Source organism: Oncorhynchus keta, chromosome 4 (assembly GCF_023373465.1).
Source record: "Oncorhynchus keta strain PuntledgeMale-10-30-2019 chromosome 4, Oket_V2, whole genome shotgun sequence".
NCBI lineage: Eukaryota > Metazoa > Chordata > Actinopteri > Salmoniformes > Salmonidae > Oncorhynchus > Oncorhynchus keta.
In genome coordinates, this window is record NC_068424.1 from 15,787,908 (window position 1) to 15,804,493 (window position 16,586).

The window sequence follows — 16,586 nt, forward strand, 5'->3', positions numbered from 1 at the left end:
TGGAATGAGTAGTGGTAGTGGTAGAGTAGTGTGTAGTGGTAGAGTAGTGTGTAGTGGTAGAGTAGTGTGTAGTGGTAGAGTAGTGTGTAGTGGTAGAGTAGTGTGTAGTGGTAGAGTAGTGTGTAGTGGTAGAGTAGTGTGTAGTGGTAGAGTAGTGTGTAGTGGTAGAGTAGTGTGTAGGGGTAGAGTAATTTGTAGTGGTAGAGTAGTGATTGTGTAGTGGTAGATTAGTGTGTAGTGGTAGAGTAGTGATTGTGTAGTGGTAGAGTAGTGTGTAGTGGTAGAGTAGTGTGTAGTGGTAGAGTAGTGGTTGTGTAGTGGTAGAGTAGTGGTAGAGTAGTGATTGTGTAGTGGTAGAGTAGTGTGTAGTGGTAGAGTAGTGTGTAGTGGTGGAGTAGTGTGTAGTGGTGGAATAGTGATTGTGTAGTGGTAGAGTAGTGATTGTGTAGTGGTAGAGTAGTGTGTAGTGGTATAGTAGTGATGTAGTGGTGTGTAGTGGTAGAGTAGTGTGTAGTGTTAGAATAGATGTAGTGTGTCGTGAATGAGTAGTGGTAGTGATGGAGTAGTGTGTAGTGGTAGAGTAATGTGTAGTGGTAGAGTAGGTGTAGTTGTAGAGTAGTGTGTAGTGGTAGAGTAGTGTGTAGTGGTAGAGTAGTGTGTAGTGGTAGTGGTAGAGTAGTGTGTAGTGGTAGAGTAGTGTGTAGTGGTAGAGTAGTGTGTAGTGGTAGAGTAGTGTGTAGTGGTAGAGTAGTGATTGTGTAGTGGTAGATTAGTGTGTAGTGGTAGAGTAGTGGTTGTGTAGTGGTAGATTAGTGTGTAGTGGTAGAGTAGTGTGTAGTGGTAGAGTAGTGGTTGTGTAGTGGTAGAGTAGTGTGTAGTGGTAGATTAGTGTGTAGTGGTAGAGTAGTGTGTAGTGGTAGAGTAGTGTGTAGTGGTAGAGTAGTGTGTAGTGGTAGAGTAGTGATTGTGTAGTGGTAGAGTAGTGTGTAGTGGTAGAGTAGTGTGTAGTGGTAGAGTAGTGATTGTGTAGTGGTATAGTAGTGGTAGAGTAGTGTGTAGTGGTGTGTAGTGGTAGATTAGTGTGTCGTGGTAGATTAGTGTGTAGTGGTAGAGTAGTGTGTAGTGTTAGAATAGATGTAGTGTAGTGTGTAGTGGTAGAAGTAGTGTGTAGTGAATGAGTAGTGGTAGTGATGGAGTAGTGTGTAGTGGTAGAGTAGTGTGTAGTGGTAGAGTAGTGTGTAGTTGTGGAGATAGTGTGTAGTGGTAGAGTAGTGTGTAGTGGTAGAGTAGTGTGTAGTGTGTAGTGGTAGAGTAGTGTGTAGTGGTAGAGTAGTGTGTAGTGGTAGAGTAGTGTGTAGTGGTAGAGTAGTGATTGTAGTGGTAGAGTAGTGTGTAGTGGTAGAGTAGTGTGTAGTGGTAGAGTAGTGATTGTGTAGTGGTAGAGTAGTGTGTAGTGGTAGAGTAGTGTGTAGTGGTAGAGTAGTGGTTCTGAATAGTGGGTAGAGTAGTGGTAGAGGTAGAGTAGTGTGTAGTGGTAGTGGTAGTGTAGTGGTAGAGTAGTGTGTAGTGGTAGAGAAAGTGATTGTGTAGTGGTAGAGTAGTGTGGTAGTAGTGTAGTGGTAGATAGTGTGTAGTGGTAGAGAGTGTAGTGTGGTGTGTAGTGGTAGAGTAGTGTGTAGTGTTAGAATATATGTAGTGTGTCGTGAATGAGTAGTGGTAGTGATGGAGTAGTGTGTAGTGGTAGAGTAATGTGTAGTGGTAGAGTAGGTGTAGTTGTAGAGTAGTGGTAGAATAGTGGGTAGTTGTAGTGATAGAGTAGCGGTAGAGCAGTGTGTATCGGGTAGAGTAGTGTGTAGTGGTAGAGTAGTGTGTAGTGGTAGAGTAGTGTGTAGTGATAGAGTATTGTAGTGGTAGAGTAGTGTGTAGTGGTAGAGTGGAGGAGTAGTGTGTAGTGGTAGAGTAGTGTGTAGTGGTAGAGTAGTGTGTAGTGGTAGAGAGTAGTGGTTGTGTAGTGGTAGAGTAGTGGTAGAGTAGTGTGTAGTGGTAGTAGTGGTAGAGTAGTGTGTAGTGGTGGAGATAGTGTGTAGTGGTAGAGTAGTGTGTAGTGGTAGATTAGTGTGTGGTAGTGTAGTGGTAGAGTAGTGTGTAGTGGTAGAGTAGTGTGTAGTGGTAGAGTAGTGGTAGAGTAGTGTGTAGTGGTAGAGTAGTGATTGTGTAGTGGTAGAGTAGTGTGTAGTGGTATAGTAGTGATAGAGTATTGTGTAGTGGTGTGTAGTGGTAGAGTAGTGTGTAGTGTTAGAATATATGTAGTGTGTCGTGAATGAGTAGTGGTAGTGATGGAGTAGTGTGTAGTGGTAGAGTAATGTTTAGTGGTAGAGTAGGTGTAGTTGTAGAGTAGTGGTAGAATAGTGGGTAGTTGTAGTGGTAGATTAGTGTGTAGTGGTAGAGTAGTGTGTAGTGGTAGAGTAGTGTGTAGTGGTAGAGTAGGTGTAGTTGTAGAGTAGTGGTAGAATAGTGGGTAGTTCTAGTGATAGAGTTGTTTGTAGTGGTATGGTAGTGTGTAGTAGTAGTGTAGTGTGTAGTGATAGAGTAGCGGTAGAGCAGTGTGTATCGGGTAGAGTAGTGTGTAGTGGTAGAGTAGTGTGTAGTGGTGGAGTAGTGTGTAGTGGTAGAGTAGTTATAGAGTAGTGTGTAGTGATAGAGTAGTGTGTAGTGGTAGAGTAGTGTGTAGTGGTAGAGTAGTGTGTAGTGGTAGAGTAGTGTGTAGTGGTAGAGTAGTGTGTAGTGGTAGAGTAGTGTGTAGTGGTAGAGTATAGTAGTGGTAGAGTATTGTGTAGTGGTAGTGGAAGAGTAGTGTGTAGTGTGTAGTGGTAGAGTAGTGTGTAGTGGTAGAGTAATGGTGTGTAGTGGTAGAGTAGTGTGTAGTGGTGGAGTAGTGTGTAGTGGTATAGTGGTAGAGTAGTTATAGAGTAGTGTGTAGTGATAGAGTAGTGTGTAGTGGTAGTGTGTGTAGTGGTAGAGTAGTGGTAGAGTAGTTAGTAGAGTAGTGTGTAGTGATAGAATAGTGTGTAGAGTAGTGTGTAGTGGTAGAGTAGTGTGTAGTGAGTAGTGTAGTGGTAGAGTAGTGTGTAGTGGTAGAGTAGTGTGTAGTGGTAGAGTGGTGTGTAGTGGTAGAGTAGTGTGTAGTGGTAGAGTAGTAGTGTGTAGTGGTAGAGTAGTGTGTAGTGGTAGAGTGTGTAGTGTGTAGTGGTAGAGTAGTGGTAGAGTAGTGTGTAGTGGTAGAGTAGTGTGTTAGAGTAGTGTGTAGTGGTAGAGTAGTGTGTAGTGCTAGAATGGTGTTTAGTGGTAGAGTAGTGTGTAGTGAGAGAGTATAGTAGTGGTAGAGTTATGTGTAGTGGTAGTGGTATAGTAGTGTGCAGTTGTAGAATACAGTGGGGCAAAAAAGTATTTAGTCAGCCACCAAATGTGCAAGTTCTCCCTCTTAAAAATATGAGAGAGGCCTGTAATTTTCATCATAGGTACACTTCAACTATGACAGACAAAATGAGGGAAAAAATCCAGAAAATCACATTGTAGGATTTTTTATTTATTTATTTGCAAATTGTGGTGGAAAATAAGTAATTGGTTGCACTAGATCTTATTTTGGGGCTTCACAGCAAAGGGGCTGAACACATATGCACGCACCACTTTTCATTGTTTTACATTTTTTGCAACAAGTTATTTTTTTCATTTTCATCACCAATTTGGACTATTTTGTGTATGTCCATTACATGAAATACAAATAAAAATCCATTTAAATTACAGGTTGTAATGCAACAAAATAGGAAAAACGCCAAGGGGAGTGAATACTTTTGCAAGGCACTGTAGTACCCTTTAGGCTTGACCACCCTTATTTTGTTGCCTTGCTTCGTTTCCATTTTCTTATTGGCTCAGACATTGGGGCATAGATTATATTGGTGGCGTGACATTGCAAAAATAAACTGACATGCACACTCCTAATACAAGTGCATGCCGATGGTGACTATAACTGATTAACTAATGTTCCTGTCCAGGCATGTGTTGATCCAGCTTTGTACATGCACATGATTGTTGCTTACATATGTCTAATAATTAACCCCATATTGATTCTGTTTCACTACTTCTGGGAAAACAGTATAGAAACTGGAAAATCACCAAAGCACTGGAAATTCTCCTGCAATGACGCCCCAGTGATGTACCCTCTCTGTAGTGCCTTGCAGTCGGAGGCAGAGCAGTTGCCGTACCAGGCAGTGATTCAACCAGTCAGGATGCTCTCGATGTTGCAGCTGTAGAACCGTTTGAAGATCTGAGGACCCATGCCAAATCTTTTTAGTTTCCTGAGGGTGAATAGGCTTTGTTGTGCCCTCTTCATTACTGTCTTGGTGTGTTTGGACCATTCTAGTTTGTTGATGATGTGGACACCAACTTGAAGCTCTCAACCTGCTCCACTGCAGCCCCGTCGATGAGAATGGAGGCGTGGTTGGTCCTCGTTTTCCTGTAGTCCACAATCATCTCCTTTGTCTTGATTATGTTGAGGGATAGGTTGTTATTCTTGCACCACCCGGCCAGGTCTCTGACCTCCTCCCTATAGGCTGTCTCGTCGTTGTCAGTGATCAGGCCTACCACTGTTGTGTCGTCAGCAAAATTAATGATGGTGTTGGAGTCGTGCCTAGGCACGCAGTCATGGGTGAACAGGGAGTACAGGAGGGAACTGACCTCGCACCCCCGAGGGGCTCCAGTGTTGAGGATCAGCGTGGCGGATGTGTTGCTACCTACCCACACCACCTGGGAGCAGCCCGTCAAAGTCCAGGATCCAATTGCAGAGGGAAGTGTTTGGTCCCAGGATCCTTAGCATAGTGATGAGCTTTGAGGGCACTATGGTGTTGAACGCTGAGCTGTAGTCAATGAATAGCATTCTCACGTAGGTGTTCCTTTTGTCCAGGTGGGAAAGGGCAGTGTGGAGTGCAATAGAGATTGCATCATCTGTGGATCTGTTTGGGTGGTATGCAAATTGGAGTGGGTCTAGGGTTTCTGGGATAATGGTGTTAATGTGAGCCATTAACAGCCTGTCACGTTCGTTATAAGGATCGGTACAAGGCGCAGCGTGGTATGCGTACATTCTTATTTATTAAAAGAATGAACACTGATCAAACTAACAAAATAACAAAACTAAACGTGAAGCTATACAAATGAGTGCTGACAGGCAACTACACATAGACAAGATCCCACAAACACCAAAGGGAAATGGCTACCTAAATATGATCCCCAATCAGAGACAACGATAAACAGCTGCCTCTGATTGTGAACCATATCAGGCCACCATAGACATTCTGGAGCCTCCAGTCCGGAGCCTCCAGAGACGGTCTCCAGTCCGGAGACTCCAGAGACGGCCTCCAGTCCGGAGCCTCCAGTCCGGAGCCTCCAGAGACGGTCTCCAGTCCGGAGCCTCCAGAGATGGTCTCCAGTCCACCAAAGTGGGGTGAGACAGTGGTGGAGCGGGGTCTGCATCCTGCACCTGAGCCGCCACCGCGGATAGATGCCCACCCAGACCCTCCCCTATAGGTTTAGGTTTTGCGGCCAGAGTCCGCACCTTTGGGGGGGGAGGGTACTGTGAGTTAGGGTGGTTATTCTATACTCTATTATTTGTATTTCTATGTTTTTTCCGGGAAGGGTTCTAGATCAGGGACAGCTGTCTATCGTTGTCTCTGATTGAGAACCATACTTAGGTAGCCCTTTTATTCCACCTGTCTTTGTGGGAAGTTGCCTTTGGTTATGGCACATAGCCTTTAGCTTCACGGTTTGTTTTGTAGTGTTTATTGTTTTGTTAGCATCTTTTCTAAAATAAAATAATACGTACGCTAACCACGCTGCACCTTGGTCCAGTTCTTTCAACGGTTGTGTAGTTGTTTAGGGAGGTTGCCTTAGTGTTCTTGGGAACAGGGACTATGGTGGTCTGCTTTATTATTTTGATATTACAGACTCAATCAGGGACATGTTAAAAATGTCAGTAAAGATATCTGCCAGTTGGTCAGCACATGCCTGGAGCACACGTCCTGGTAATCTGTCTGGCCCCGTGGCCTTGTGAATGTTAACCTGTTTAAAGGTCTTACTCACGTCGGCTATGGAGAGCGTGATCACACAGTCGTCCGGAACAGCTGATTCTCTCATGCATGCCTCGGTGTTGCTTGCCTCGAAGCGAGCGTAGAAGTGATTTAGCTCGCCTGGTAGGCTCGTGTCACTGGGCAGCTCAGCTGTGCTTCCCTTTGTAGTCTGTAATAGTTTGCAAGCCCTGTCACATAAGACGAGCGTCGGAGTCGGTGTAGTACGATTCAATCTTAGCCCTGTATTGGTGCTTTGCCTGTTTGATGGTTCGTCAGAGGGCATCGCAGGATTTCTTTTAAGCTACTGGGTTAGAGTCCCACACCTTGAAAGCAGCAGCTCTACCCTTTAGCTCAGTACGAATGTTTCCTGTAGAGTAATGTGTAGTGATGGAGTACTGTGGAGTGATTGTGTAGTGATGGAGTACTGTGTAGTGATAGTGTAATGTGTAGTGATGGAGTACTGTGTAGTGATAGTGTAGTGATGGAGTACTGTGTAGTGATAGTGTAATGTGTAGTGATGGAGTACTGTGTAGTGATAGTGTAGAGTGTAGTGATGGAGTACTGTGTAGTGATAGTGTAGAGTGTAGTGATGGAGTACTGTGTAGTGATAGTGTAATGTGTAGTGATGGAGTACTGTGTAGTGATAGTGTAGAGTGTAGTGATGGAGTACTGTGTAGTGATAGTCTAGAGTGTAGTGATGGAGTACTGTGTAGTGATAGTGTAATGTGTAGTGATGGAGTACTGTGTAGTTATAGTGTAATGTGTAGTGATGGAGTACTGTGTAGTGATAGTGTAGAGTGTAGTGATGGAGTACTGTGTAGTGATAGTGTAGAGTGTAGTGATGGAGTACTGTGTAGTGATAGTGTAATGTGTAGTGATGGAGTACTGTGTAGTTATAGTGTAATGTGTAGTGATGGAGTACTGTGTAGTGATAGTGTAGAGTGTAGTGATGGAGTACTGTGTAGTGATAGTGTAGAGTGTAGTGATGGAGTACTGTGTAGTGATAGTGGAGAGTGTAGTGATGGAATACTGTGTAGTGATAGTGTAGAGTGTAGTGATGGAGTACTGTGTAGTGATAGTGTAGAGTGTAGTGATGGAGTACTGTGTAGTGATAGTGTAATGTGTAGTGATGGACTACTGTGTAGTGATAGTGTAATGTGTAGTGATGGAGTACTGTGTAGTGATAGTGTAGAGTGTAGTGATGGAGTACTGTGTAGTGATAGTGTAGAGTGTAGTGATGGAGTACTGTGTAGAGTGTAGTGATGGAGTACTGTGTAGTGATAGTGTAGAGTGTAGTGATGGAGTACTGTGTAGTGATAGTGTAGAGTGTAGTGATGGAGTACTGTGTAGTGATAGTGTAGAGTGTAGTGATGGAGTTGTCCTGTTGTTAGTGTTTAGGGGGAGAGAGGAGTGGAAGTGGGACTGATGCTGCTACATGTTAAACAGGCCTGCTCTGGCGGAGATAGAAGCCCAGTTGTCAGGGACAGTTGTCAGGGGCAGTAGTCAGGCGCAGTCGTCAGGGACAGTCAACAGAGACAGTAGTCAGGCACAGTCGTCAGGGACAGTCAACAAAGACAGTAGTCAGGGACAGTCAACAGAGACAGTAGTCAGGCGCAGTAGTCAGGCACAGTCAACAAAGACAGTAGTCAGGGACAGTAGTCAGTAGTCAGGGACAGTCAACAGAGACAGTAGTCAGGCACAGTCAACAAAGACAGTAGTCAGTAGTCAGGGACAGTCAACAGAGACAGTAGTCAGGCACAGTAGTCAGGCACAGTCAACAAAGACAGTAGTCAGGCACAGTCAACAAAGACAGTAGTCAGGCACAGTCAACAAAGACAGTAGTCAGGCACAGTCAACAAAGACAGTAGTCAGGCACAGTCAACAAAGACAGTAGTCAGGCGCAGTCAACAAAGACAGTAGTCAGGCACAGTCAACAAAGACAGTAGTCAGGCACAGTCAACAAAGACAGTAGTCAGGCACAGTCAACAAAGACAGTAGTCAGGCACAGTCAACAAAGACAGTAGTCAGGCACAGTCAACAAAGACAGTAGTCAGGCACAGTCAACAAAGACAGTAGTCAGGCACAGTCAACAAAGACAGTAGTCAGGCACAGTCAACAAAGACAGTAGTCAGGCACAGTCAACAAAGACAGTAGTCAGGCACAGTCAACAAAGACAGTAGTCAGGCACAGTCAACAAAGACAGTAGTCAGGCACAGTCAACAAAGACAGTAGTCAGGGACAGTAGTCAGGGGGCAGTAGTCAGGGACGGGAGCTATAGGGCCTCAGAAAGACAACAATCATGCATGCTTGTTCCATCAGACTCATTATTAAGCTGACATTGAACTCCTTAAGGCCTCACCGTATGCAGCATATTCGGAAAGTATTCAGGCCCCTTGACTTTTTCCACATTTTGTTATGTTACAGCCTTATTCTACAATTGATTAAATTATTTTTTCCCCCCTCATCAATATACACACAATACCCCATAATGACAAAGCAAAAACAGGTTTTTAGACATTTTCAATATCAAAACTTAAATATGACATTTATATAAGTATTCAGACCCTTTACTCAGTACTTTGTTTAAGCCCTTTTGGCAGCAAATACAGCCTTGAGTCTTCTTGGGTATGATGCTACAAGCTTGGCACACCTGTATTTGGGGAGTTCAGCCCATTCTTCTCTGCGGATCCTCTCAAGCTCTGTCAGGTTGGATGGGGAGTGTTGGTGCTCAGCTATTTTCAGGTCTCTTCAGAGATGTTCGATCGGGTTCAAGTCCGGACTCTGGCTGGATGACTCCAGGACATTCAGAGACTTGTACCAAAGCCACTCCAGCGTTGTCTTGGATGTGTGCTTAGGGTTGTTGTCCTGTTGGAAGGTGAACCTTCACCCCAGTCTGAGGTCATGAGCGCTCTGGATCAGGTTTTCATCAAGGATCTCTCTGTACTTTGCTCCGTTCATCTTTCCATCGATCCTGACTAGTCTCCCAGGCCCTGCTACTGAAAATTATTCCCACAGCATGATGCTGTCACCACCATGCTTTACCATAGGGACCGTGCCAGGTTTCCTCTTGACATGAGGCTTGGCATTCAGGCCAAAGAGTTCAGTCTTGGTTTCATCAGACCAGAGAATCTTGTTTCACATGGTCTGAGAGTCCTTTAGGTGCCTTTTGGCAAACTCCAAGCTGTCATGTGCCTTTTACTGAGGAGTGGCTTCTGTCTGGCCACTACCATAAAGGCCTGATTGGTGGAGTGTTGCAGAGATGGTTGTTCTTCTGGAAGGTTCTCCCATCTCCACAGAGGAACTCTGGAGCTCTGTCAGAGTGACCAGCGGGTTCTTGGTCACCTCCCTGACCAAGGCCCTTCTCCCCTGATTGCTCAGTTTAGCCTGGCGGCCAGCTCTAGGAAGAGTCTTGGTGGTTCTAAACTTCTTCCATTTAAGAATGATGGAGGCCACTGTGTTCTTGGGGACCTTCAAAGCTGCAGAAATGTTTTAGTACCCTTCCCCAGATCTGGGCCTCGACACAATCTCGGAGCTCTACGGACAATTCCTTCGACCTCATGGCTTGGTTGTTGCCCCGAAATGCACTGTCAACTGTGGGACCTTTATATAGACAGGTGAGTGCCTTTCCAAATCATGTCCAATCAATTCATTTTAACACAGGTGGACTCCAATCAAGTTGTTGAAACATCTCAAGGATGATCAATGGAAACAGGATCCACCTGAGCTCAATTTCGAGTCTCAAGTAAAGGGTCTGAATACTTGTGTAAATAAGCTATTTCTGTTTGCAAACATTTCTAAAAACCTATTTTTGTTTCGTCATTATGAGGTATTGTGTGTAGATTGATGAGGACTTTTTTTGTTTCATCAATTTAAGAAGGCTAACGTTTCAAGTGGTCTGAATACTTTCTGAATGCATTGCATATCAATGCATCTACAGTATGTGCTTGGAGATGTTTTTGTCGTCTGACCAAAAGGAGAAAGGAAGTGTGTGTGTGTGTGCGTGTGTGTGTGTGTTTGTGTGTGTGTGTGTAACTGTACTGTACCTGTCCTGCAGGGTGTCAGTCGATCAGTCAGAGGAGAGACAACAGGACAGCCCCACCGAGACTCGCACTGCATCTGTACTCAGCAGCAAGGGCTCCACCAGGACCCCCAGGTGTGTGTGAGAGAGAGACGAAGAACACGAGAGAGGGTGTGTGTGTTAGAACTGAAGTACAGTAAATCAAATCAGATGTATTTGATAAAGCTCTTTTTACCCAGCGTAAAAACACAACGAGAAAACAAGTCAGATTTAGAAGCACATAGGAACCTGGCTCTGTGAGGTGGCCAGTCCTCTTCTGGCTGTATGTATCAAGAGGACAGGTAAAGTGGCTGTCTCTTTCACACTGTCTTCCTGTAGTAAAGGGAAGAGTAAAGGGCGGAAGGAGGACGAGAAACTGAGAGATGAGGATGAGAGTAAGCCCCAGCAGGAGGTAGCCACGGTAACAGAGAAGCCGTGGATGCTCCCGTATGATGCTGCGTTCCACGCCCTGGTTACCGAGGCCACCAAGACCATCCTCCCGCTGCACGTGGAGAGTGAGCAGTACAGCACCTTAGCCAGGTCAGAAAGACACTACTTAAATAACCTACAAATAATCAACACACAACCTCAAATGACTAACACACAACTAAGAATAAGGTTCCCAAAACTAACACAAAACCCCACTAACAGGCAGTTCCTTTATCATTTGTTGTGACTGCTGCCGTTCAGCCCCTATCTGCTGTGTGATTGGCTGTTAGGCTGGTGAGTGAGGTGATGGGCGGGGCGGTGGAGGTGGACAGACAGCATGACTTCCTGTGGGAGCTCCACCTCAGTGAGCTGCGCTACGAACTACAGTCCAACATCATCCCCATCGGACAGATACGCAAGGGAACCTACTACCACAGGGCTCTGCTTTATAAGGTGGGTAGTGTACTATCTCTTTCCCCTCTTTCTCTTTATCGCTCTCTCTCTCTTATTCTAGTCCCTAACTCCTCTCTCTCCCCAGGTGTTGGCTGACCGTATAGGTGTGAGTTGTAGCCTGGTGAGGGGGGAGTATAACCGGGTGTGGAATGAGGTCCTCCTCTCAGTTGGGACGCCCCACTACCCAGGGTGCCAGCCCCAGCCTAGAGCTCACCTGGTGGACCTCATACACCAGCCTGGCAGGCTTCTGAGAGCCAATACACCCCAGGCCAAACAATACCAGACTATATAACCACACATTAAAATACACTTTATAACTACATCATACCAGACTATATAACCACATGTTAAAATACACTTTATAACTACACCATACCAGACTATATAACCAGATGTTAAAATACACTTTATAACTACACAGTACCAGACTATATAACCACATGTTATAATACACTTTATAACTAAACCATACCAGACTATATAACCACACGTTAAACTACACCATACCAGATGATATAACCACATGTTAAAATACACTCTATAACTACACCATACCAGACTATATAACCACATGTTAAAATACACCATACCCTGGGAGGCTGCTAAGGTCCACCACACAACCCCAAGTTATACAATGCCAGACTGTACTGTACTTTGTAAACAACACTAGACCTTATAAACTGTCTGATCTAGACTGTGCAGCTATCCCATTTTTTCTTTGTGCTGAGTTATTTTACCCAGAAGACACTGTTACCATTAAAGTATTGCATGGATTTCTGATTCTTAGCATCTGACGTTAGTAAAGTTGGGTAATGTCTTGTGAACAAAACACAGATGATGTTGAAACATCTGTGATTATTGGCCAAAATACATTAGAATTTTGTTCTGAATGTTGTGCATTCACCTTTTGACATAGTTCCATAGTGTGGTAGGATGGGGAGTAGCGCAAGGTCAGATTGGCCACTGATCAACCAGTCAGTCCCTCTGCAGGCAGGGAGTGCTCATCGGTTGTTTCAACTGAATTCAAAACTATTGAAAAAAATATAGTATAATATAAGTGCATGTAGTCGTAAGGGGTTTGAGGCAAATGGTAATGTGAATTACTCTTTTGAGATACCCCCCCCCACTGTAACGATTGTCCTCTTCTTCTGACGAGGAGTAAGAGATGTCAGACCAATGCGCAGTGTGGTAAGTGTCCATAACGATACTTTTTTTACATTACAACACTAAACTACAAAGTAACAACGTGAAATACCGAAACAAACGAAACAGTCCTGTTTGGCACAAACACTGACACGGAAAATAATCACCCACAACTCAAAAGTGAAACCAGGCTACCTAAGGATGGTTCTCAATCAGGGACAACGATATACAGCTGCCTCTGATTGAGAACCATACCAGGCCAAACACAGAAATCCCAAATCAAAGGAACATAGACAACCCACCCAACTCACGCCCTGACCATACTAAACAAAGACATAAAAGAAATAAGGTCAAAACGTGACAGTACCCCCCAAGGTGCGGCCGCAAAACCTGAACCTGTAGGGGAGGTGGGTGGATGGGTGTCTGTCCACGGTGGCAGCTCTGGCGCAGGACGTGGACCCCACTCCACCATAGTCTTTCTACGCCTCTTTAACCGCCTCCGTGGCCTCTTTAGAGCGGCAACCCTCGCCGCCGACCTCGGACTGGGGACCCTAGCAATGGGTCCCGAATGGACGGGAGATTCCGGCAGCACCGGACAGACGGGAGACTCTGGCAGCTCAGGACAGCCGGGCGACTCTGGCAGCTCAGGACAGACGGGCGACTCTGGCAGCTCAGGACAGACGGGCGGCTCTGGCAGCTCAGGATAGACGGGCGACTCTGGCAGCTCAGGACAGACGGGCGGCTCTGGCAGCTCAGGACAGACGGGGCGGCTCTGGCAGCTCAGGACAGACGGGGCGGCTCTGGCAGCTCAGGACAGACGGGAGAATCTGGCAGCTCAGGACAGACGGGCGACTCTGGCAGCTCTGGACAGGTGGGAGCACCTGTAGGGAGGAGACGGAGAGACAGCCTGGTGACAGTAGGGCTGCCACCAGAGGGCTGGTGCGTGGAGGTGGCACCGGATGGACTGGTGCGTGGAGGTGGCACCGGATGGACTGGTGCGTGGAGGTGGCACCGGATGGACTGGACCGTGGAGGTGGCACCGGATGGACTGGTGCGTGGAGGTGGCACCGGATGGACTGGTGCGTGAAGGTGGCACCGGATGGACTGGTGCGTGGAGGTGGCACCGGATGGACTGGTGCGTGGAGGTGGCACCGGATGGACTGGTGCGTGGAGGTGGCACCGGATGGACTGGTGCGTGAAGGTGGCACCGGATGGACTGGACCGTGAAGGTGGCACCGGATGGACTGGTGCGTGGAGGTTGCACCGGATGGACTGGTGCGTGGAGGTTGCACCGGATGGACTGGTGCGTGGAGGTTGCACCGGATGGACTGGTGCGTGAAGGTTGCACCGGATGGACTGGTGCGTGAAGGTTGCACCGGATGGACTGGTGCGTGGAGGTGGCACCGGATGGACTGGACCGTGAAGGTGGCACCGGATGGACTGGTGCGTGAAGGTTGCACCGGATGGACTGGTGCGTGAAGGTTGCACCGGATGGACTGGACCGTGAAGGTTGCACCAGATGGACTGGACCGTGAAGGTGGCACCGGATGGACTGGTGCGTGAAGGTTGCACCGGATGGACTGGTGCGTGGAGGTGGCACCGGATGGATTGGACCGTGAAGGTGGCACCGGATGGACTGGACCGTGAAGGCGCACTGGAGCTCTCGAGCACCGAGCCTGCCCAACCCTACCTGGCTGAATGAGAGAGAGAGTGCCTGCCAAGTCCATATTATTGCCCAAGACTAGAGTTCCTGCTTTCATCCGTCCTGCCTCCACTAGTTCAGGTATGAGCTATTAGGCTTTATAGAATGGAATTGCATAGTTTGCATCTGGATAAGCTCCTTTATTGTAAGTTAGTATGTTTATTAGATACTATTGTAATATGTCCTATTCATAGTCTTTCTATATTTTTTAAACAAAATCAACAAGTGTTTTTGGTCCTGTTGTGTAAGTGGTTGATGCAGAATAGACCAGTGGAAGTTGCCAAAGAGCCATCTGACACAGGCCTACTGTCACATTGTCCCTGGGGACATATTTACTCCATAGAGCCATCTGACACAGGCCTACTGTCACATTTTCCCTGGGGACATATTTACTCCATAGAGCCATCTGATACAGGCCTACTGTCACATTTTCCCCGGGGACATATTTACTCCATAGAGCCATCTGATACAGGCCTACTGTCACATTTTCCCTGGGGTTATATTTACTCCATAGAGCCATCTGACACAGGCCTACTGTCAAATTTTCCCTGGGGTTATATTTACTCCATAGAGCCATCTGACACAGGCCTACTGTCACATTTTCCCTGGGGACATATTTACTCCATAGAGCCATCTGACACAGGCCTACTGTCACATTTTCCCTGGGGACATATTTACTCCATAGAGCCATCTGATACTGGCCTACTGTCACATTTTCCCTGGGGTTATATTTACTCGATAGAGCCATCTGACACAGGCCTACTGTCACATTTTCCCTGGGGACATGTTTACTCCATAGAGCCATCTGACACAGGCCTACTGTCACATTTTCCCTGGGGTTATATTTACTCGATAGAGCCATCTGACACAGGCCTACTGTCACGTTTTTCCTGGGGACATATTTACTCCATAGAGCCATCTGATACAGGCCTACTGTCACATTTTCCCTGGGGTTATATTTACTCGATAGAGCCATCTGACACAGGCCTACTGTCACGTTTTTCCTGGAGACACATTTGCTGCAAAGAGCAGAAACCAATTGTGCTCTTGGTAGGCTACAGTGGGGAAATTTAAAGCTAAAAGCAATTCAAAAATAATTTAATTACAAATAAAGTGCAACAAAACTCTCACCAAATTTTGCTTATCAATGTTCGCATGTGTGTGTTTGTGTGTTACGGGCTTGCGATCACTGACTCGTTGTGATGTGATGACCGACTGGCAGAAGAAACTGACCTCTAAACAAAACATGGTAACGAGGTAGAAGGGGACAGATGGTGACATGTCTCCTGTCCTCAGCATCAATGACCATGGACTGACAATTCATAACCATCGGTTGGTTCATTGAGTAGGTTTGTATGGACTTTGTTTATAGTCTTCCAGTGTGGAAGATGGGAGCAGTTGGTTAAAGAATGACATACAGTATGGGCTGCATCTCCATAGTCTACAGTGGCTCCCTCTCCTCAGCTTCATTTGCACTGATCTGAAAACATAGGCTAGGTTAAAGCAATATGGTGGAAGCCTCAAAAGACAACATATAGTGTGCCTACCCTATATGTGTCCTCAGCCTTTCAGCGGTCTCTATCTGAACCATAGTGAAGTGGGGATGTACCAGCATGTTTCCTGCAACCCTCCCCTCTTCAGGTAACCATCTAGCCTCCCTATACCAACTGGTCACACTAAAATCTTCATTTCGACCTTTCTGTAATCCTAAACCGAATACGAGCATTTAGACTCTATCTCTTTCTAGACCTCCCGCTCTCTCCTCTATCTAGTAGGAAGTATGTACTTCCGGGTTGGAGCGAGCGGTCGCATCGGCACTTCGCTCCGCAGGTAGTATAACTTTTTCATTACATTTCATTACATTTCATTATAGTACAACGGTTTGATTTGTCTAATCTTAGCAATTTCTTCTTAGCTAGCTACATAGCCGTCCTTGTATCAAAGATAATTGCATAATTATCGTATTTCGTCGTCCTAGCGTAGTCTTCACTTCACCAGCTAGCCAGCTAGCAAACGCCCACCGATTAGCAGCACTGTTACACTCAACTGAACGACTTGATTAGTGTAGTGTTCGCTAGCTACATAGCTGTCTTTGCTGTCTTCGTATCCTAGATAATTGTGTAGTTTAGAGTGTGTAGTCTTAGAGTGATTATCTTAATTTACCGAGGTTAGCTAGCCAGCTATTTGTCGTCCTTAACGTAGGAGACTCTGCTAGCTAGCTAACAGCTAACAGCTAACAGCTAGCCAACGTCTACTGAATAGAACTCAACAACCCGGTCGCATTCACAGGTAGTATCACATTTTAATTTCATTTCATTACAGTACAACGGTTTGATTTGTTTGATCGTAGCTAGCTACATAGCTAGCTACATAGCCGTCTTTGTATCAAAGATAATTGTGTAGTCTAGAGCGATTTTCTAGGTTAGCTAGCCAGCTATTGTCGTTCTTTTAACACAACGTAACGTAAACAACACTGTTAGCTAGCCAGCTAGCCCCCGAATAGCAGCACTGCAGAAACTATTACACTCAACGGAACGACTTGATTAGTGTAGTGTCAACAACGCAGCCACTGCCAGCTAGCCTACTTCAGCAGTACTGTATCATTTTAATCATTTTAGTCAATAAGATTCTTGCTACGTAAGCTTAACTTTCTGAACATTCGAGACGTGTAGTCCACTTGTCA

The 16,586-nt window shown here is 45.9% G+C and overlaps 1 protein-coding gene across 2 annotated transcripts in view; it reads left to right on the forward strand.

Moving 5' to 3' along the window:
* Window positions 1-16,586, forward strand: part of armc3 (armadillo repeat containing 3) — a 34,606-nt gene that overhangs the window by 14,987 nt on the left and 3,033 nt on the right. Inside the window, exons 15-18 of one of the 2 annotated variants that reach the window (XM_052501506.1) lie at window positions 10,174-10,272; window positions 10,516-10,716; window positions 10,896-11,058; window positions 11,144-11,831. In XM_052501506.1, coding sequence (XP_052357466.1) covers window positions 10,174-10,272; window positions 10,516-10,716; window positions 10,896-11,058; window positions 11,144-11,350 — 670 coding nt within the window. In that variant the 3' untranslated portion in view covers window positions 11,351-11,831. Of the gene's footprint in view, window positions 1-10,173; window positions 10,273-10,515; window positions 10,717-10,895; window positions 11,059-11,143; window positions 11,832-16,586 lie in introns of those variants that run through there. The other variant, XM_052501517.1, reaches the window with a different exon arrangement.